Source organism: Nasonia vitripennis (assembly GCF_009193385.2).
Source record: "Nasonia vitripennis strain AsymCx chromosome 2 unlocalized genomic scaffold, Nvit_psr_1.1 chr2_random0010, whole genome shotgun sequence".
NCBI classification, from domain to species: domain Eukaryota; kingdom Metazoa; phylum Arthropoda; class Insecta; order Hymenoptera; family Pteromalidae; genus Nasonia; species Nasonia vitripennis.
Window position 1 is genome coordinate 1,647,651 of NW_022279617.1, and position 23,708 is coordinate 1,671,358.

A 23,708-nucleotide genomic window follows, 5' to 3' on the forward strand; every position below is an offset into this window, starting at 1 on the left:
AATTAGGAGAGCGTGCCAGTTGGCGATACGTCCCTACCCAACACAACCCAGCTGACGCTTTATCCCGCGGGCAACTCCCGAAAGAATTCCTGCGAAACGAAACGTGGTTTACCGGGCCTACCTGGCTACGGCAAACGGAGGCTTCATGGCCCGCGAACATCGTCGAATCGTCTCCGGATATACCCGGATTGAAAAAAGGAGTCTGTCTCTTCGTCGACAGTGCTAAGGATCGCATATTCCTATCGCGTTTTTCTAAGCACCGCATGATGCTTAATGTCGTTGCAATATGCTTACGATGGCTTCCTTCGGGCCGACAGTACCGAGGAGAACCCATCACGGTCGCGGAGAAACGCGATGCTGAAACCCGCGTGTTTCGAAGCATTCAGCAGGACGCGTTTTCAGATTCAATTGCATGCTTGACGAAGGGTATTCAGGTGAAGGGGTCGCATATTGCGGCACTTAACCCGTGTTTGGACGCGAATGGAATTGTACGTGTGGGAGGACGTCTGAAGAATGCAGATATCCCTATAGCTAGTAAGCACCCCATACTATTGCCTTCAAGGAATCATGTCACGGATTTGATCATCCGTGAAGCTCACGAGTCGAACTACCACTCCGGTGTTCAAAGCACTCTTTTCTATTTGCGACAACGTTTTTGGTTGATTGACGCAAAAAATCAGGTTCGTCATGTCATCCGTATTAGAGTGTGTCACGTGTATTAGACACAAGCCCCCTCCAATTCACTGCAAGATGGCAGATCTCCCGACCGCTAGGGTCACCGAATCTCACGCTTTTTCTCACGTAGGCGTAGATTTCTTTGGTCCCCTTTCCATTAAAGAGAAAAAGCGATATAATCGTACAGCCCTCAAGGCGTACGGGTGCGTTTTCGTATGCATGGCCACAAAAGCGGTGACCATAGAGATAACCAGCGATTTGACCACCGAAGGTTTCCTAGGCGCGTTCGCTAGATTCGTAGGACGTAGAGGTATCCCCCAGCATGTATACTCCGACAACGGGACCAATTTCGTTGGGGCCAACAATCAGCTTAGGGAACTTTTCGCACTCCTCAATTCAGAAGAGTTCAAATCTAAGGTGAATGCCAAAGCTCTTTCGTTAGATATTCAATGGCATTTTAACCCGCCCTTATCTCCGCATTTTGGTGGTTTATGGGAGGCCGCGGTAAAATCATTTAAGCATCATCTCAAACGCGTAGTGGGTGGGCAACTTCTCACATTCGAAGAGCTCTATACTCTCGTGATAGAGATAGAAGCAATTTTAAATTCTCGACCCCTCTGGTCAATCTCTGCCGACCCCAATGACCCGATAGCGTTAACCCCAGCTCATATTCTGATAGGTAGGCCTATTACAGTTCTGCCAAGCGCTGATTTAACATCTATTCCAGATAATCGACTGTCCATTTGGAAGTTCATCACCAAAGCCCGACAGGACTTCTGGAAGCGGTGGCATTTGGAATATCTCCACGAGCTTCAGCAGCGTCAAAAATGGCATGACTCTACTGGAGAACTACGGAAAGGAATGGTCGTCATCCTCATCGATAAAAATCAGCCTTGTACGCAGTGGCAGCTGGCAGTCGTTCAAGAGATGCACCCGGGAACCGACGGACTAGCTCGAGTCGCCACCGTTCGAACCTCACGAGGGACTCTGAAGCGGAACATCACTCAGCTGTGCCCACTTCCCACGTCTTCAACGGAAGAAGCTGAATGAATTATATATATTTACACTCACATACATACACACTCAATCACATGTACAACCATCGAATGTACACCCTCTCGAACGATGATTTCGTTTGCTCGTGTTACTCGCAACGGGGGGAGAATGTTCCGTCGAGACCCGAGGTGTAAGTTCCGCCGTGAAAACGGTGTCGAGCGAACTCAGCGAGGTCGACGTAGAGCATGTGGCTCCATCTCCCGTGCTCGAGTTGAGCAAGCGGAGTCGCGACTTGCCGCGCTCGCCGGCAGCGCCGCCGGCCTCGTGTCGCGCACGGCCGGACGAGCGCCGAGTCAGTTGACGATAAGACGCCAAGCAAGTGACAGCTCGTGCAGTCAAGCTAGCGAACGATCGAACGACACTTTGGCTCTTGCGAACCCGTCCGTACGTCCATCGAGTGTTTCTGGTGCTGGTGCTTGTGCTACTCTCTCTCTCTCTCTCTCTCTCTCTCTCTCTCTCTCTCTCTCTATCTCTCTCTCATTCTCTCTAAATCTCTCTAAATCTCTCTCCTTTGTCTCTTTCGCTGCCTGCTACTCGCGTTCGGCTCGCGCCCGGTTCCGCGAATCGTATCTCGCGCGCGTCGAAACGTGCAAGTCGGTAGAACTGCGCTACCGACTTGAGTCAGTGGAACTGCGCCACTGACACGAAGCGAAGATTCTCTCTGAGAATCGCACGAACACGACACACACACGAACACGACACACGTTCTTCTTTTTCTTCGCAGCTTGTAAGATCTTCGAGAGGAGTTTTATGCCTCACGGCTTTCCCCTCTCAATTTGAGCGTGATTAAATATTCTCGATTTTCGCTCAATCGACTTCTTTATTTCTCCCACACCTCACTCCTTGCGAACTCGAACACACACGTAAAAAGCGGGAATATTCGCCTAAGAATATTTCGCGCGCGACAATTCATGTAACATAATAATTTCGATTGAAACAAAATTACAGATCTAAAAAGAAATATGATCAATTCAATAAAGTAAATTATAGTATATTAAATAATATAAGTTATACAATATTATAGTAATATTTCAATATTATTGATGCGTGATTGTGATCCTCGTTTAAATGCCCAGTAAATGACAATGACATTTTTTTTTTGAAAATAACGAGCATTTTCTGCCCAAATTTTGGTGTATTTTTTGTGTAATTAAAAGCACCTAATACCACTATTTTTCTGTTCAATAATATCCGCAACGTCACAATTAAGTATCTGACGAAAACCGTCGTATACAGTACGATTATTAACAAATCTTACATTAATACTAACATATTAAGATGGATATTGCTGTATCATGTAAAAGTAGTTCCCAACGTGTATGTCAATTTTGTGCTAAATTGGAAATATCGCGAAGAAGAAAACGTCTAAGGTTAGGTGCTTTGGTGCGTAGTGAAAATCGTGCAATTTCGGAGTCGAGCAGTTTAAGTGAACAAAATAATTCTGATGAGGGAGAACTGTACAGTGAAATTTTTTACCATGAATTAGATGGATTTCAACAAGAACAACAGTTTGACGTTCCTGCAAATATGGACAACTTTCAAGAAGCTTATGAGTTGAGAAACAATAATCAAAATTGGAGTCCAAACGATTTTGACGAAAGTGACGAATGTGATGGTGATGATGATAATAATAATGATAGTAATAACAGTGAATATGAAGGTGAAAACAATGCTCAAGACGTAATACCAGAAGATAATGATCCACCAGAAATCCAAGCTCTCAGAGAATGGGCAGTACTTTCTAGAACACCAGACGCCACTTGGATTTCGTTGTTAGCTATTTTAAGAAAAAGATTATTACCACAACTTCCAAAAAGCTCCAAAACTTTTATGCGTACCACAGAAGCAACGTATGAGGTAAAGACTATGGTTGACGGAGACAATCTACCTGGGGAATACGCCTACTTGGGTTTAAAAAATGGATTGGAGTCATGTATTAACGTCAACTTACATCCAAATAATCTAATTGAACTGGATTTCAATATTGATGGAATTAAATTGCAAAAGTCTAGTCCTGAAAGTGTTTGGCCTGTGTTATGTAAAGTTCATCATGATCCAGATATATACAAGCCATTTGCAGTTTGTGCTTTTTACGGTAATGGTAAACCAAAATCTATGCAACAATTCATGAAGCCATTTGTAATTGAATTAAATAAATTATTATCAAATGGTATACAAATTGAATCAAAACAGTTGTTGATAAAAGCAAGATGTTTTATTTGTGACTCACCTGCTCGTGCTTCTGTAAACAATGTTAAAGGTTACATGGCTTTTGCTGGTTGCGAGAGATGTGATGTGAGAAGAGAAAAAGTTGACTGCACGACAGTTTTCCTTGGTGTAGATTGTGAAAAGAGGACCGGTGAAGGATTCAAACAGTTTGCTGATGTAAATCATCATAATGGTGCTTCACCTTTACTTGCTGTTAACCCTCCATTAGATTTAGTCAAGCAATTCATATTGGATCTGATGCATTTGCTCTATTTAGGAGTTATGGCAAGATTATTCGAAAATTGGATGACAGGAACTATAGATACCAAGTTGAGTGCAAATCAGAAAACTGAACTTAACCGTTGAAGCCTACTCATTAAAAAAGACATTCCATATGAATTTCGAAGAAAAATGCGACCAACAAATTTTTATGATAAGTACAAAGCTGTCGAATTAACATTTTTCTTATTGTATTGTTCTCCAATCATTTTGAAAAAAATTTTGAAAGATGAACTTTATGAACACCTGTTACAACTGCATATAGCTTGCAGATTACTGTCGGGTTCCAATTCAGTCAAATATGTTGATCAAGCAAGAGATTATTTAATATCTTTTGTAGAAACTGCCCAAATGCTATATGGACAAAAATTTGTCACTTTAAATGTACACAATCTGATCCATCTGGCTGGCAACGTGGAAAGTTTTTAGTCAGACTTAAGTTCCATAAGTGCTTTCCCATATGAGAATGAATTGGAAAAAATAAAAAATATTCTACATTCTCCATACAGAAAAGTTGCTCAGTATTGTCGCCAATTACACGTTCAAAGAGCAATAATTAATCAAGTACCAGAATTGCAGAAAGACCTTTATGTTATAAAAGAAAGTATCTTAAAAGGGATTCTAAAAGTAAGTTATAAACAGAATTTTTATACTACCAAACACCCGGATAATACAGTTCTATTAAATAATGGTACAATTGCAAGAATTGATCAATTTACTCGTACCAATGATAGTATTTTTCTTAAAATAATAAAGTCTATTTATACTAATCCGTGTGATTCATCACTACTAAACTGTTATGAAATAAAAAAAGATATAAGACAAGTTAAAAGATGCATTGACATAAAAAATGTGCGATCAAAATTAGTTAAGTTTTCATTAAACTTCTCAGAACATGACAATCAACAAAAATACGTTGTACCACTGACACATTAATCAAGTAATTTTATACTGAAGGTGCGTAAATTACATTATTTTCAATATAAATTATAAGGATCAATGCTTGAAACACACCAAACCAGTTGAACTGATTTTATTCACTTTGGGTTTACATCAATTTTCAACTAAAAACAACACTTTATTTAACATTCACTTTTTTATATAAACATAAACAGTTGAATATTTGGAAATTTTCAAAAGTCACTAAATAAAGCACCAAGTTTGTAAATCTTTTTCTTCATACAGGTTAGTAAAAAAGAATTGTTTACACACCTTGAACTTTGCACTGGTGTAGTATTTTTTAATAAATTCATGTTCACTGAAAACTTTTTGAAAACCAGTCATTTCTCTTTTCACCTTTGATGTTTGGGTCACTTTTGCGTAATTACAAAGTCGTACAAGTAATTGCAATCTCGGAGCTCCGGATAAACAGCTGACTTGCAACTACATGTCTTATACGTTTAAAATAAATACACGTAATAGACACCCTTACAAGCTGTGTCAAAACTAAAGTTAGTAATTTATTACAGCACTTTCAATAACTATTTTATTGCAAGTTGTTGTTTACTTGATGTATTGTGATTCAACTATTTGTAGGTTAAGACTGCTATTTGCTGATTGCCGTGTATACAATTTTTGTAGTTGCGGTTCGTGCCAAGAGATGTCTCTACGGTCGGAGCGTTGTAGGGATTCTCCCCTCTTCCGCCGAGTGGGGGTAAGCCGCCATGTTGGCGAGGAGAATTCGCCGCCTGCGCGCGGGCAGAAAGTCGTTGGCTCTCGAGTCGAACGGATGTACGTTCGACACTTATTCTAATAAACATTCTTCTTGCAGAAGTCCTGGCTACGTCATTATCCTCTCCAATTATCTCCTAGAAGAAGTGGGCCTCTTCCCAGGTCCAGCTGGACCAGACGTATCCCACATTGGTGACCCCGACTTGGAGAGGGCTGCGCGGGACCTCGCCGGATTTTCGCCGGCCTGATGGTTTGCACCCGCTAGCTGCTCGCTGGACTCGGCGTCTCCGCCTCGCGGTTTGCCTGTTCAGGCGACCGCCCTTCAACGGTTCATCGTCGCCGCGGCCAGCCTGTCCAGGCGACCGCCTTTCGGCGCAGCAGCAGTATCATCAGCAGCTCTCAACGCAGCAGCGTCATCGGCAGCGGGGCGGCCCGGCAACCTGGACATCGTCTCCGCGGCAGTTCTTCACCACCTGGACGTCGTCACCGGAGCCTCCAGGTCTGCCCCGCTCTCCTCATCGCATCATCGAGCGCCCCAGGTACTTCGCGGGAATTTCTCGAGTGCGCGTCGATCATAAAAAAAGCGCGCGTCAATTAGTAAAAAGCGTGCGGCGGTTCGTAGGAAAGCGCGCCAACGGAATTCGTTTCCGAGAATTCGGCGGCCATCTTGCCATGACGCAATTGTTTCGTTCTCTCAGCGCGCGCGTTTTTCTGGCTCAGTAGTGCCAACCTTAGCTTCGCGCATCGATTTACAACTAGCTAGCGCGTTTCGGTGATTCATTGATGCCAACCTTGATTCGGTATAACTAGCCAGCACGTTTTCGTGGTTCAGTGATGCCAACCTTCGCTTCGCGCAGTAGTTCGCGAGCAACTAGTGTTCTTATGGCTCATTGATGCCAACTTCAGCTTCGCACGATAGTTCGCGACTAGCTAGCGCGCTTATTCAAATTTTCTTTTCTTTTCTTTCATACACGTACTCTGCACGAGGTATGCGTAATTTTTTTATTGTTTGTATACAGTGCCTGCGTGCACACTTGCGCTAGTCACACTGTAAACCTCGTAGCAGAAATCTAGTTAGTAGCGTTTAGTTTTATGTCCCTGCGTATGCGTGCGGCTCAAGATCCGTATACAATTAGTAGCGTTTATATTGTGAGGTGCCTGCGTGCACCCAATAGGCAATTTTGTCAATCTTGAGCAGCTTTTCCCAGCGTTCATGAGCGCCAGCGGGCACTCTGCGAGCAACAGCCAGTCTCCTGGTAAGACCCGATCAGGCACAATTTTCGGCTCCAACATGCCTTTAGTACACAGTGATTCTGAGGATGAACCCCTGGGCACGGGGTCTGGCAAGGACAATCCTTCCTTGGGCCAACCAATCTCTGATGCTCAGGCTTTTTTAAAAGCTACGCTAAGCAGTCTTCAGCTCGAGCTTCCCAATTTGATTAAGGGAGCAGTTGCTCCATTGCAGACTCAGATCGACCAGCTGTCGGATAGGCTTCGTTTATAAACTTCTCTCGCTTCCGGTGTAGAAAATGACAGAGCCTCTGCTCTCAGCACTTCAAACCAAGCGTTTTCTCTCAATCCGACTGCTCCTTCTTTTTCGGCATCAGCTAGAGTTCCTGTTTCCAGTGCATCATTGTCTCTCGATAATTTTAAGAGTAATCCGATTCACACGGATACTCAAACCACTATGAACCAACCTGCAACCAATGCTCCTGGCAGCTTGGTCCCTGCAGATTTGATTCCAACACACACGGACGCTTCTCGTCCTCACTCAGACGCCTTTCTGGCTCAGAAAATCAATCCAGGTCCTTTCTGGACTCACAATCCAGAAGGCTGGTTCGTTGGTCTCGAAATCAACTTCGAGGTTCTCAACATCACTGATGACAAGCTTAAATTCGCCACTCTCTGGCGCAGCTTGAGCAGAGATGTTGCCCTTAGAATAGACAGCACCATTCGTAACCTTCCCCTTGAAGGCAGGTACGAGGTAGTCAAACAAGCTCTGCTAAAGGAGTTTTCCGATACTGTTGAACAGCGTCTTGACAAACTTTTCGAGAGAAGCGCTCTAGGTAGCAAGAAGCCCTCTGATCTTCTTAAAGAGATGTACATTCACGCCGGTCCTAACATCGATAAGGACGGTGTGCGTAGCTATTGGAGGAAACTTCTCCCCAAGGACGTGCAGTTTGCGATTGCGTCGTTAACGGATCTTCCTGACGACAAGTTATTCGAGCTTGCGGACAGGATTCATCACATTCATAACTCCGTCCCAGATCAACGTCTCAATGCGGTAGAAACGGATAGATCTATTTCTTCAGTCGACCTTCAGGATCTCAACAAGCGTCTAGCTAGCTTAGAGAAATCTCTACGCGAATCTCGCAACTCTTCTCGCTCTAATAATAACTCCAACAGATCTAGGAGCAAGAGCCGTAACACTAAGTCCCGCAAGAGTGCTTCAGGGTTGTGTTTTGCGCACTCTAAATATCCAGACAATCCTACCTCCTGCAGGGATTGGTGTAGTAAGAACGCAGAATGGAAAGCAAAAAACCAGTAAGACCTGCGGACTTGGAGGCCGTCTGTCAAGGTCATTCCTCTAAGCGTCTCCACATCCAAGACCTTATTCCAGGTCAATTCTTTCTAATCGATACAGGAGCAGACATCTCTCTGCTTCCTGCTGTAAATAATATTAGTTGTAAGCCCGATAGTCTTAAGTTATTTGCGGCCAATGGCACCAAAATTAATACGTATGGCGAATCTTATCGCACGCTAGATCTCGGTCTTCGCCGTCCATTTGCGTGGAATTTCTGTATCGCCGAGGTTCCGTCCGCTATAATTGGTGCTGACTTTCTGTCACACCATAGTCTCACAGTCGACCTGGCTAGCCGGCGACTGGTTGACACCCAGACGAACATTTCTTCGGCTGCGACTATCAGAGCAGCACCCCTCGTTGCTATCTCTACTATCTCGCCTAATAGCGAACATGCTCAGCTGCTAGCGGAGTTTCCAGAGATCACTGGTCCCGCTAGAGCTGGCCTCAGTGGCAAAGCTGATGTGTATCATCACATCTACACCTCGGGTCCTCCCGTCTCTCAACGCCCGCGTCGGCTTCATCCCGACAAGCTCAGAGCCGCTAAGGCCGAGTTCCGTGCGTGGCAAGAAGCAGGTATCTGCAGACCTGGTAGCGGTCCCTGGGCCAGCCCTTTGCACATGGCGCAAAAAAAGGATGGTTCACCCAGACCCTGCGGTGATTACACGGGTCTTAATGCCATTACTATTCCGGACAAATATCCGACTTCGCATCTTTATGATTGCAACAACAATCTTCACGGCAAAAAGATTTTTTCCGCGCTCGATCTTCACAAGGCATTCAATCAAATTCCGATTGCGCCTGAGGACATCGAAAAGACGGCTATTATAACGCCCTTCGGCTTATTTGAATTTTTATTCATGCCGTTTGGTCTCCGCAATGCGAGCCAAACGTTTCAGCGCTATATCAATCGTGCTTTGGGGGATTTAGACTTCGTCTACATATATATTGACGATATCCTCATCGCTTCTGACTCTCGTGAGCAACATCAGAAGCAGCTGCGCACCGTTTTCGAGCGCCTGAAGAAATTCCATCTTCGGCTCAACGTTGACAAAAGCGTCTTTATGGTAGAGGAACTCGAGTTTCTTGGTTACCTCATCAACTCTCATGGAATCAGGCCTACTCGAGCCAAAATCGATGCCGTCTTGAATTTTCCCAAACCTCGCACGATTGTAGAACTTCGTCGCTTCTTAGGGATGGTGAATTTTTATCACCGAAATCTTCCGCACGCAGCCACCTCTCAGGCTCCTCTCAACGCTTTCTTTCGCGACTCTCGCAAAAATGACAAGCGTTTGATTCAATGGACCCCTGAAGCTGACGAAGCCTTCGAGAAAGTCAGATCTGAATTTGCAGAAGCTGCACTCCTGGTGCATCCTCGCTCAGGTGCAGACCTTCGCATCGTATCTGATGCTTCAGATTTTGCGGTAGGCGCGGTTCTTGAGCAGAAATCGCTCGATGGTGTCTGGGAACCTTTAGCTTTCTTTTCTCAGAAGCTATCCCCTTCGCAACAGCGTTACAGCGCGTATGATCGCGAGCTCACCGCTGTTGACGAAGCCATCAAATATTTTGCACACATCGTGGAAGGTTGTGACTTCTCTGTGCTTACAGATCACAAACCACTTATTTACGCATTCCTGCAAAAAACTGACAAGGCTCCACCTCGTCATGTGCTACAATTAAACTACATATCGCAATTCACTACGCGCATAGAACACGTTAGAGGTATCGATAACACCGTAGCTGATTCTCTTTCGAGAATCGAATCAGTGCGTTTCCCTCTGGAATTCGATCTTGAGGAACTTGCAGCGGCGCAAGAGGCTGATAAACAGCTTCAGGAGATACGCGAGTCACCTGAGCACTCACTATCCTTGAAGCGCATTCAATTCGGTCCGAATCACACAACGATATGTTGTGATTCAACAGGTGAAACTCTTCGACCTTTTGTACCAGTTTCCATGCGAGAATCCGTCTTTGCGTTCTTTCACAAACCAGCTCATCCTGGGCCCAAGGTCACTGATCGTCTGATCAGGCAGAGGTACGTCTGGCCAGCGATGCATCGCGACATTGCTAACTGGTGCAAGCTTTGCCTCGACTGTCAGCAATCAAAAATCTCACGACATGTCAAGCTCACTCCCAGTCAATTTGTAGCACCAGATGGTCGATTTGACCACGTGCATATTGACATTGTTGGTCCGTTACCAATCAAGGATGGCTTGCAGTACGTTTTGACCATGATTGACAGGTTTTCCAGGTGGATCGAGGCTGTTCCTCTCCCCGAAACCTCGGCTCAAACGGTCGCACGAGCTTTCTTCGATACTTGGGTTGCGAGGTATGGCGCGCCCAAGGTCATCACTTCCGATCAGGGTTCACAATTTGAGTCTCAGTTTTTTTCTGCTCTTCTCTCGCTCATAGGATGCGAACGGATTCGCACCACCGCCTATCATCCCGCCGCTAACGGCATGATAGAGCGTTGGCACCGCTGTATGAAGGCTGCAATCATGTGCCACAACGACACAGATTGGCCTCGTACTCTTTCCACAGTCCTTCTCGGACTACGTTGTCATCTTCGGGCTGATACCAACGCTTCCCCTGCGGAATTCATGTTTGGCACTACCCTACGCCTTCCGGGCGAATTTTTCATACCCGAAGATCAGACACCGGATCCCAATTTCTTCTTAGAAGAATATCGGGAATACATGCGTCAAATCCGACCTATACCTGTCGCTCATAATTATAAGAAGCGCGCGTTTTATTTTAAGGACCTTTACAAATGTACCCATGTGTTCATGCGTAACATGGCTAAAAAATCGTTAGAAAGGCCTTATTCAGGACCATTCAAGATTGTTAAGCGAGTTTCCGATCGCGTCTTCGACATAGATGTAAACGGTACCACGAAAAGCGTTACGGTTGAGTTGTTAAAACCAGCTTATTATATTCCAGATGATCTCGACGAACTAGTCCCGTCAGATAGTACTAATGGCAATCAGCCACTATCTAATCCTAGTGATAAGCCTAGTTGCAATCCTTCTAATACTAGTCGTCCAGCTTTAAAAACTTATGCGCGCAAAAAAGTATCTTTTGCTTCTTAGTTTGCGTCAGTTCTCTTTAGTTTTCAAGAAATACATTTTGTTGTTGTTCTCCGTTTAAGGCTGCCTCCCAGCCAATAAAAAAAAAAAAATGTTAAAACTTATTATTTAAATAAAGAATCATTTGCGTTAACACTCGGGGGGGAGTGTGTAGGGATTCTCCCCTCTTCCGCCGAGTGGGGGTAAGCCGCCATGTTGGCGAGGAGAATTCGCCGCCTGCGCGCGGGCAGAAAGTCGTTGGCTCTCGAGTCGAACGGATGTACGTTCGACACTTATTCTAATAAACATTCTTCTTGCAGAAGTCCTGGCTACGTCATTATCCTCTCCAATTATCTCCTAGAGGAAGTGGGCCTCTTCCCAGGTCCAGCTGGACCAGACATATCCCACAGCGTCGGAGCTGGGGGCAGAGTGACCAGATGTGGCGATTTTTCGCCAATTGTGCGATATTTCAGGACTGACTGCGATAATTTTTTTCATTTGGCGACTTGCGGTATTTGTGCGATTTTCCACTTGGGTGGCGACATTTGCGAGATTTTCCATAATTTTGGCGATTTTGTATAGTTTCACACGCATGCGCAGTGCGCCATGCGCGTTAATGTCTGCGAGCTTCCGCATGGCAACTCGCGATGGCGCTCGCGAAACGAAGCAAGGTACAAGAACCTAACCAATACTGTTTCCTACCTTACCAATATGACCTACGGCCCGTCAGCCCCGAGACGGAAATATGTGCTTTGTCTTTCTCCGTACAAGCAAGGACAGGTATCGAGTCTCGTGTTTCGTTGCTGCTATAAACTCTCGCTATTGTGAACGACGTTTATCGCGGCTCGGGCTAAGTAGATTATTGCCATAACCATCGTCGATCAAACAGAGCAGCTGATAGTATTCGAAAGAAGTCTTAGTCTGTTTGAAAATGTCCGCAAAATCAAGAAAACCCATAGACGATAAAGATGACGAAAAGCCTCGACCATACCACGCTGACTGGGATAAAGAGTCATGGGCTCAAGGTAACCACATTATTTTCTATTTTCTGTTTAATAATAACATGAAGGATTCAACTAGTATTTGCTACGTTCTAAAACATATTAAAAAAAACTAATAAATTTAGTAATTCTCTATGTATATTCAATACTTACAACTTGTAAAATGCATTTATCATGCCTTAAATTTGGCTGCATCCTCAGCTGCAGAGGAATTCCCCACATCGATTGAATTCCTTTGTAAGCAAATATTCAATTGGTTTTCCGTTAGTGCGAAACGCAGATACGAATACGAACTTCTATGGGATGCTTTGAACAAACTGGATGAATCCGCTGATACTACTATATTAAAAAGTTGTGTACACAATTAGCTTCAAGACTACCGGACAATTTAAAACACTTTCAGAAATTCAAATACATTTCCCCTACAATCTGTTTAAGTAAAACCAATAGACCACTTTTTAAAGAATTGCCATTTCTCGATGTATTTGCAGAGAAACAAAAATTAGGTATAATGGAAAATCAGTATAATAAGCTGACAAATGTGAATTGGGATGAACGATTGACTAAGGAAGAGCAATCGCATGTCGTTTTTGGGCTGAAGCGTATGTGTATCAAAATGCTGGTGGCAAGTTTGTATTTCGAGAGTTAGCTCTATACGCTTTGACACTGTTGTCTTTACCAACTAGTAACGCAGTATCTTTTCTGTTATGAACAGTACCAAGACCAAAACCCGTAACAGAATGCTCACCGAACTATTAAATGCAATTTTGCGAATCAAACTGCGCCTATATACAAACGGTGGATGTTGTAAAAACTTTCAGGCAACTGATGCAATGCTAAAAGACTTCAATTCAAAGAAGCTTTATCCAAATGCAAATGCAGAAGATGACGAAACTGAATTGGAAAATGAAGTTTTTGAATTAGTCGAAAATTTAGAAGATTCAGACATCCCATGCATAAGTCTAAAAGAACGACTGTAAGTGTAACAAGCGGTCTTACAGTTACAAATATTATTTTAAGTCAATGAAAATAATAACAGATATATAATATATTTATTTGAATATAGTTTATTCAAAAAGTAATATTGGGCAAATACCCCTTATTAAGTTTAAAAAAATGTGTGTACTGAGCATTTACCAAAAATTATTTATTTAATTTATCTATATATGTTAAGATAATAATTGTTAAAAAATTTACTAACAAAGTGAATTTAAGCGACATGTATAATCAACGACAAAAAAATGTTTTTTTCTTTTAAAAACAAGACTGCAAATGTGTTCGAACTAATTTAAGCCTACTGTGTTGGCTTATGACGCCTAATTTTGGCGCCAAACTTGGCTATTTTCGTATTATAGTTTGGCGACTTTGTGCGATTTCTCTCCTATAGGTGGCAACACCGAGTTCCCCCCATCTGGTCACCCTGGCTCGGGGTGAGACGAATCTTTTCGGCGCCCGAGGCGCATGCGCATGCCTAATATCTTAAATCATAGAATTAAAACTTGCCAAAAATTTGCCAAAACTGCACAGATTTTTGAAGATTGAGGACAAAGAACTCATCTTCCTTTTTTACTTGTCGCTGCCATCAAGACTGTACACAGAGAATACTAATTGTTCATAGAATAATCTAGTAACGTAAGTTGTATTCAAATTATTTACTATTTTTATTTAATACATTTATGATACTATATGACTGCTAAATATGACAAAAACAAGGAAAACTTGAATAATTTAGTGGCATAACCTATAACTTGATGAACTGCCCTTAAAATGATTTAGATTATTAGATCAATTGTAATGATAATAAAGTATTATTTTACATGTGTTTTTAATAGATATCATGGAGGAACCAGAGAAAAGTAAAAATGACTTGAGACCTTACTATCTAGTAGAATTTGTAAGCCGAGGAAGAAAACCTGCTGTAAAAAAGTAGATGTAGTCGTGAGTACTTGGCTTTTTGTTAATAGCAAAACTAAAACTGCAGCAACAAAGTTTCCTGAAGAGCCCTACGATCATTTGCACTTGTATTTGGAAAACCGTTTGCCAGCTCCAGCTTCTTGGCCATCGTACACCATCAAAGTAAGAGGACGAGCAGGTAATGATATATGACAACTTAAATATAGAAGATAATAAATTGATTGATTAAAAGAATTGAATCACACTAAAATTTGATGAATATAATTTGTTTATTTCAGATACATTAGATGAAGCATTCACAAAACTATCTAAAATAATGAAAGATGGTGAGTCGACTCTTACAATGTCATCTGAAGAAAGTGCAGCAGAAGCTGAGAAAAAGGAAATTGATAAGATCCAGCAAATGCAGTTTATTGCTGAAGCGAACCAGTTCAAAAGTACTGTATCAGGCGTATCAAAGGTTAATCGAACTTCATTAAACGCTTCTGCAGGTGAGACATCTAAATTATTTATATTTTCTGAATGCATGCTAATTTTATTATGTTTAATTCTTAAATTCTTGACACTTTTATAGCTAAAAAATCAAATAAAAAATGCTGTCACTATCTAACGCAACTAATCAAGATAATCTAAAACCATTAAAATCCACCCAACCATGATTCCACTAATGTTAGTCTTTTGAAGAATTCATAATCTGGCAGCAATGATGAACTATTACCAGGTACTTCCAGTGAGGAGGAACAAATAGTAGAAGAAAATTCTAAAGCGTATCCTGAACAACAAACAACATCAGCCACAAGTCAAGATCAGTTTACGCCTGACTATTCTGATGATATCTATTCTCAACTGAGTAATAATGCTTTGACATATAATTTCATAGTATTGCATCCTTTAGTCTCTTATAATATTCCATTTTTACAGGTTTCACACAAGAGAGAACTGTACCTGCATAAACTTACAAGCAAGCAAGATCCACTGGTTCATTTTTATGACGAGAAAAAGGTTAAAAATACGTTTCATTATCGTGAGATAACTGGCTAAAAATAATGCCCAGTTCCTACGCAGTAGCACATTGAAAATGGCCAATTCCTACTATAATACTATTTTGTTTTTCTACCAGGGATTCTTGTGTACTTACTACGTATCTTACCATGCCTATTTCATAAATAATAAAACTGAGTGTTATATTATATTTGCAAAAATATTGTTTTAAACTCGACTTACTTTGATTAATCTCACTTTATTTTTAATATGTAATTTCGTTTTAATTGACATACATACATACATACTATTATATTACATTTGTAACTCATTACACATTATGTTATTAACATGCACAGAAAAATAATCAAACTTGCGCAACCTTTAAATTTTTTGTGTATATCATTACAATATCATTTTCTTTAAATTTTCCTTGGACCCTGGTAGAAATCAGTCTAAGAACAGGCTAGTAACTGGCCAGCTCTTAGGATTTAACTTAGTTACTACCTAATAAATGGCCAGTTTTTAGGGTCATTTCTACCAGGGGAGCTATGAACATTTATACCTAACATCAACCGAGCGACGTTAGGAGTGAGGTGACCCTGCTAGTTATAATATAAATGCGATTAGTCTAGCGATGCGTTGTTCGGTTGCGACATGTGTAATAATTAACTTGCGATGTATGTAAATTAGGGTATTATGAAATTCTATGCGACGCGATTTCGAGATTTAAGTTGTAACGGGCGGAGATAGCGCCCGTAAGAGCTAGTCGCACTAAATATTCCTACAATTTTCATCAAAAATTACTAGTCTGTATAGTAACGAGGAGACAAACTCGACTTATATTAAATTTTAGTTACGGTATAGTAAAATTTCAAATCACCAGTTTTTACTATACTACATAGCAATTTTTAATGTACCGCATATCAAAGTTTATGGATACTAAAGCTTTTTAAAAATATTTTTAGCCCTTCTATTTTGTCGTCTGTTGGTGCTTTTTCTCTCATTTGTGTTTATTAGGTGTTGCAGGCGAATTTTCATTTATTTATTTGTTACATTTAATCTCGAAGTCGCATCGCATAGAATTTCATGATATCCTAATTTACATACATCACAAGCTAATTATTATATATGTCGCAACCTAACAACGCATCGTTAGACTAATCGCATTAATATTTATATATAATGTTCCGATCTGGAAGTTCCTTATATACTAACCGAACAGTTTCTCGTCACTTGCGAGTGGAGTTTACGAGTCGCCCCCTAGTGGCAGTAAGTGATCAGGCGAATTCCTGTCATCGGTTTGAGTTACGACGAATTGTTTAGCTCTGTCGGTAATTTTTTACCGACGGAACATAGCGAGTCAAAGCGCATTGCAATTTTTACTATACATGTATAGCAATTTTTGATGAATGTATAGTAAATATTCACACAAACATACTATATTTTCTGCACAGGTTGAGTTTGTCTCCCGATTAGGAGAAAATATAGAAATTTTTAGTGATACATTTCTCTCCGTGTGTACAGATCTGAATACTACCGGGAATGTCTCCCTGCAGGACATATTCCTCCCGAGACATTTAAGTACCTGGATGACAACCACTTACATTGTAAATGGCGAAGCTATACCCATTATATACTACATGCCAAGAAATAACAATAACAAATCGATTAGTTATGATCCAAAGAGAATAAACAAAATGCACTTAGTTTATAATAATGAAGTAACACCTCTAGAAAAGAGTTGCAAAATTTTAAAAAATAATAAACTACTGTATCTCCGTCCTGGCGTCATTGTAAATATGTACATAATAAATTGTTACCTCATGCACATTTTAAAATTACTTGTTTCTATAACTAACAAAATTTCAAGCGAATATAATAAGGCTAGTTTTTTTACTATATTTTTCTAGCGCAAGCCCAAGTGATGTAAGCTCTATTGAAAGAGCAAAAAAATAATCCTATGAAAATATTTTTTTATATATAGGTATATATTGATAGATGGATTTAATTAATTATTGAAGGTTATTAAAACTGCACACCACTTTAATTTTAAGTCATTTAATGAATCAGATCCGGAGAAAAACATCAAAAACTGAAAAAAGTCGTTTTTCTGTGTCGCACGATAACTGGAGTAAAAAGGTAATAATCAAGTTCAAATTTTAGATTTAGTTAGCTTTATATATATAGCGTCTTGATCCCTTTCTTTGGGCTGTTTATGAAGCCAGTTAGTTTTAAAGATATTAAGGTTCAAATTTATTTATATTAACTAATAGAACAGCCTGTTTACAAATATATAGGTTGGTAAACAAAGTCTCAGGTAAAAAAGGGAGGGTGATGTCTCCCGGAGCTTAGTTTAACAATTATAGCTATGAGAGAGAAAGAGAGAGAGAGAGAATTATAATTGATTCGAAATAATTTTATCTATCAAACGAAAAAGTACAAAATTTTATAAAATTCTATATGAAGTAAAATTTTGGCAATTTTGGCACTCGTGTGCAAAATGAAAAACGCTCAATTATGCCGATACAGCACATACGCGTGCCATTAGTGCACACAATCGCGTACGATATCCAATTTCGAATAGTTACTAAAAAAATAGCCTTTATTGCGCCCCCGGATAATCTATTATCTGGCTGAGCGAACATTATTTTTTCCGACATTACTGAACAGCTTAGCCCGAGATTCAGTAATATCCGAAAAAATAATGTTCGCTCGGCCAGATAATAAATTACCCGGGGCACTATAAAGGCTATTTTTTTGGTAACTTTTTGGAATTGGATATCGTACACGATTGCGTGCACCATTTTACTAGCTGTATTCATATTTGTTTAATTGATTTTAATGCACCGAATGCACTTTATGGAAAAAATGTTAACGACAGGCTTTATTAGATCAAAAACAAGATCCCAGCTGCTAGTCAAGCTGTGAGAGTCGTTATTATCATCCCTGGTAGAAATGAATCTAAGAACTGGCCAGTTACTTGGCAGAAACTAGATTGAAACCTAAGAACTAGCCATTTACTAGCCAGTTCTTAGGTTCATTCAACTAGGAATCCTTCCCTCGTAGGAAATTGAGACTAGTATGGCCACGATATGTCAATTTTTATGCCCAGTAGACATATTATGTGGCATATCGTGGCCATATGTCCCTGTTAACAGGCGACGTTAAGTAGGCATAATATGTCAAAAAATTATGGCAAGCGTTTTAAGAATGGCAACCTAACCTTGCACATATTTATGCATATGTACAAACATGACTACACTCAACACTCACACTCACATGTACACTTTTTATATAGGTTTAGATATTAAAAACATCAAGTAAAATTTGTGTGTTCAAGATTTTATCAATGATGAAGTGTAAAAGTGATCTTGACAGATATTCCCAACTCAGTGTTTGAGTCAGTCGCAGGCAGTATCTATCATTATAATGCCTTATATGCAGTGTATTCATGCAAAATGTTAAATTTGTGGTGTAGATGCTTATTTTATAATGCAGAAATAGGCTAGCGTAACAATTTTTGCTTGTCTGTCTTTGCTAACTGATCTACACCAAAGCCCATGGCTCCGGGGGCAAAATTTACAGATGGGTGTTTACATGAGAATTTAAACTACAGCACTTGAGGTAAAGACAAGTATATATATATATATATTGTTTCAACAGCTTGAAACAAATTACCTTGCAAAATTTCAGCCCTCTGAGCCCAAAAAGAAAAATTGAAAAAAGTAATCGTACAATCATTGAGAATTTGATTTTGCTCTCAATTAAAATCTATCATATTTAGAGGGCTGAAAATTTGCATGCTGATTTGTTATAAGCTGTTAAAACAATATATCCACTTGTCTTTATCTCTAGTGCTGTAGTTTGGAACAGTTTTGGCATAGGTTGGCACAGAATTTTTTTTCACTAGGGAAGTTGTTTAGAATTATTAAAATTCACATAATGAAAGCCTAAATAGGTGTTACCATCCGGATGATAACACCAAAACTCTGGTTGTGAGCACTAAAATGTTTATTTTCCAATAATTTTATTTAAACAAAATTTTATACCGAATGCTAAAATGTGTTGATTTGTGCCAAACTGTGCCTATGTCATGCCAAACAGTGCCAATATCGTCACAAACTGGGCCAATATCGAGCAAAACTGTGCCAATATCATTCCAAAATGTGCCATAATGCACGAAAATTGAGTAAAACTAATTATGTCAAACTGATCATGCCAAACTGTGCCAAAACTGTGCCACAGCTGTGCCAAAACTGTGCCAAACTGTGCCATAAGTGTGTTAAATGTCCAAAATGTTCACAGTTCCACTGGGGTGGGTGTTTACATGAAAATTTGAACTACAGCACTAGAGATAAAGACAAGTGGATATATTGTTTTAACAGCTTATAACAAATCAGCATGCAAATTTTCAGCCCTCTAAATATGATAGATTTTAATTGAGAGCAAAATCAAATTCTCAATGATTGTACGATTACTTTTTTCAATTTTTCTTTTTGGGCTCAGAGGGCTGAAATTTTGCAAGGTAATTTGTTTCAAGCTGTTGAAACAATATATATATATATATACTTGTCTTTACCTCAAGTGCTGTAGTTTAAATTCTCATGTAAACACCCATCTGTAAATTTTGCCCCCGGAGCCATGGGCTTTGGTGTAGATCAGTTAGCAAAGACAGACAAGCAAAAATTGTTACGCTAGCCTATTTCTGCATTATAAAATAAGCATCTACACCACAAATTTAACATTTTGCATGAATACACTGCATATAAGGCATTATAATGATAGATACTGCCTGCGACTGACTCAAACACTGAGTTGGGAATATCTGTCAAGATCACTTTTACACTTCATCATTGATAAAATCTTGAACACACAAATTTTACTTGATGTTTTTAATATCTAAACCTATATAAAAAGTGTACATGTGAGTGTGAGTGTTGAGTGTAGTCATGTTTGTATACATGCATGAATATGTGTAAGGTTAGATTGCTATTACTAACATATTGCCTCTTATTTTCCAAATTTCTTGTAAAAATCTTCTTTTAAACGTCAATGATTTTAAAATTTACTGCTTTAAAGTAAATTTGATATTAAGTTTATGAATTTTAGGTTATAAACCCATTAGTGGAGTCAAATACTTAACATATATGATTGGTACACATTATATATTTTGAAATATATTACTATTGTGTAGGGTGTAGGTAATTTAAGTACCTTCATTATAGCATGAGTTATTATAAGCGTACTCTATGTTGGTGAATAACGACGATTGCTCTAATAAGTAGGTAAACAGACTGATACATGCCTCGTTTTTCTTTGGTACGGCAATTACGCGTGAATACATAATTTAATACACGGCAAGGATTCAATATTGACTGTTAGTAATCGTTTAACGGGTGCGCCTTTTTACTCTCTTCAAAGCGACGAAACTAATTATAAACGCAAAATTCATTAATAGTGCTCTATTTTGGAAACAGTTATGAAGAAACGCTCAATTTTAATTCAATTTTAATTTTTGCAGACTAGAAAACAAAAGAATATACAATGGATTGTTTACAATAATAACCCTGTACTCCCCTCAAAAGTAAACATAGTTACCTGTCCGCAAGATCTTACTGCAAAAAATGCGTTCACTGCTAAAACAGTGAAAATGTTCACTGTTTTACTTAGAGAGAGTGCCCTGTTGAAAATAATGACGTCATTAAATGACGTTAAATTATATGACGTCATTTGTTGCTACAAATTGGAACATTTTATGACGTCATTTTATCACGTATTGAGTGTAATAAACACGGTGCAAAAAGGACTACTTTAGTCACAGATAGGCGTGACTTAACAGCGGATTTTAGCCACACTGTGCTATAATAGTACATTACGATACGTGTGACTTAAATGGTTCTTTTATACACGGCGAAGTTAGCACCCGAACGTAGCGAGGGCGCTTAACGCCGTGTAAAACTGAACCATTTAAGTCAATACTATCACATACAATTTTATAGTACAGACTGATAAAATCCGCAAGTCTCGCCTATTCGTAACTAAAGTAGTTCTTACTTGCACCGTGAGGTTAGCGCACGAGCGTAGCGAGTGTGATAAACACGGCGCAAAAAAGGACTACTTTAGTCATAGATAGGCGTGACTTAACAGCGGATTTTAGCCACACTGTGCTATAAAAAGACTTTTCCCAACACGCGCATGAAATGGGTTTTTTTTTCATGCCTAAAAGTAGCGTAGAAAATCGTCAATTCTGAGCGTGTTAGAAAAAGTTTGAGCTCAAGCGGGGAGAAAAAATTTACCCACGTTAACCCAAGTTGGGTTAAATTAACCCAAATTATCTCTGCCAATACCCGTTTTTCAAATCTCTCAAATTTTTTAATTTTTTCAAATCTCTCAAATTTTTTAATTTTTTCAAATTTCTCAGATTTTTCAATCTTTTCAAATTTCTCAAATTTTTTGTGCACGAATTGAAATTCACTATCTCCTACCCAACTTTCACGCATAAAAAAGTCCCTTTCATGCCTTTGTTGGAAAAAACACGGTATGCAACACGAATAAAAGCTATGTCAGACTCGGGTGAGGTGTTTTCAGCACTCGTGCTTATTTTCTCCCCTTGTTGCACAGGTACTATTAAAAAATATTCTGAAACTAAATAAGCATTGAAATTTCGTCTCAAGACCGCGCTAATTTCGCTCCACCGGACCACTGACCTGCCAGTTTTACCCCGCTATAGGCAAAAGTGCGGGGCATATTTGGCAGATTTCTTTTTGATGAATACACAAAAAATATTGCGCTTATATGTTCTTGTAGTAATATGTTTTACGGTTCTAGGTAACAAGTAAAAGTGCTACTCTTCGCGGCGAATAACCAAATGTACTAGTTTTCGGTGCGAGGACTACTAAAAAAAATCGCGCGATTACTCGCGTGATTAATCGCAGGAATAATCGCGACATTGATCGTGTCAATTTATCGAACCTATATCGACGAGATTAGTCGCACGATTAATCGTGTGACTAATCGCGCGATTCATGTAAAATAAATTTTTCGATAGAATAAACGCGATTTATCGCACGATTATTCCCGCGATTAATCACGCGAATAATCGCGCGATTTTTTTCAGTAGGGAGATCTGAAATGTACTACTATGCGTAGGGGGCGACGATTTGATGTATTGTTATATTGTTATATATTCATTATTATTTTTTTTTTTTAGACTATAAAAGTGACGATTGAATGTTGTGAAGCCTAAAACATCGTTAGTCTGAATTTTTGAGGAAAATTCAAAATTTTGAAAAACGAAAAGTAGAATATTGATGGAATGATTAATTTTGAATGTTTCAGCCAAAGGCAGTGTAAGTATAGGTTTAAGTCATATGTGTCATAGATTGGTTGGATCTATGTGTTTACAATTTATTATGTTTGTTATAATATTAAGAGGAAAATCCTCGAGTCAATCACAGTCAGCTAAGACTCATACATATATTATAAGATTTAGAATTTATATTTTGATCTGAGGAGGCTGGATATCACACTAACGAAACGTCATCATAGAACAGAATTTCGTGTGAAATTATTTATTATAAGGATTAACTCACACGTTTGTACTTGATTATTAATTTCTGGTAAATATGGAGAGTAACAAGTATAATTTTGTTACTACGAATTAAGTTAATTATAGCGATGAGGAACGAAGTAGTAAGTTGTAAGTCGTAAGCCCTACAAGTGTATGTTGAAGACTTCTGCAAATAATCCGTAAAATTTTGGGTTTTAAATATTTATTTTATTCATACCTTTTATGTACTTTTCCGTACATATGCGTACATTTACGTATATTTCCGTACGCCGCGGTACAAAATGTTCGAATCCTGACGCAAACCTATGCGAAAGTACGCGAATGTACTAAAATGCAAGAAAGTTCTACGTTCAGTTGCCTTATCATGCTAATAATTTTTTCCATTCGGGATTTATCAGATTTGAAGTAAAGCCTCTATGATCCCCCAAAAGTTTGTAATTGCCCGGCGTATTGTAATACTTATTTTACTCCAAAAACATGTCCTATTTGTTAATTTAAGCGATTTGATGAATTATGCAGGTGAATGATCGTCTAAATACGTTGAAAGCGTAAGTGTTTTCACTTCTTGCTACTTATTTTACTGCTTTCTACTCACTATTTTATGATTTAATCAGATTTTGAAATTTCATCTAAAATAATCAAGATTTCGATATGCAATGTAACATATTGCATTCATACACATTTATATACTACTCAATTAATAT

General features: G+C 39.5%; 2 protein-coding genes across 12 annotated transcripts in view; both read right to left on the reverse strand.

The window, feature by feature from the left end:
• LOC100115042 (SET and MYND domain-containing protein 4) overlaps window positions 1–23,708 on the reverse strand; it is a 656,582-nt gene that overhangs the window by 293,900 nt on the left and 338,974 nt on the right. The gene's annotated exons all lie outside the window — the stretch shown is intronic.
• LOC100114357 (protein halfway) overlaps window positions 1–23,708 on the reverse strand; it is a 57,563-nt gene that overhangs the window by 30,555 nt on the left and 3,300 nt on the right. Inside the window, exon 1 of one of the 11 annotated variants that reach the window (XM_031925370.2) lies at window positions 20,649–20,766. The exons of 9 other annotated variants lie outside the window; for them this stretch is intronic. In XM_031925370.2, the coding sequence (XP_031781230.1) occupies window positions 20,649–20,654 (6 nt within the window). In that variant the 5' untranslated portion in view covers window positions 20,655–20,766. Of the gene's footprint in view, window positions 1–12,689; window positions 12,747–20,648; window positions 20,767–23,708 lie in introns of those variants that run through there. One more of the 11 variants, XM_031925368.2, reaches the window with a different exon arrangement.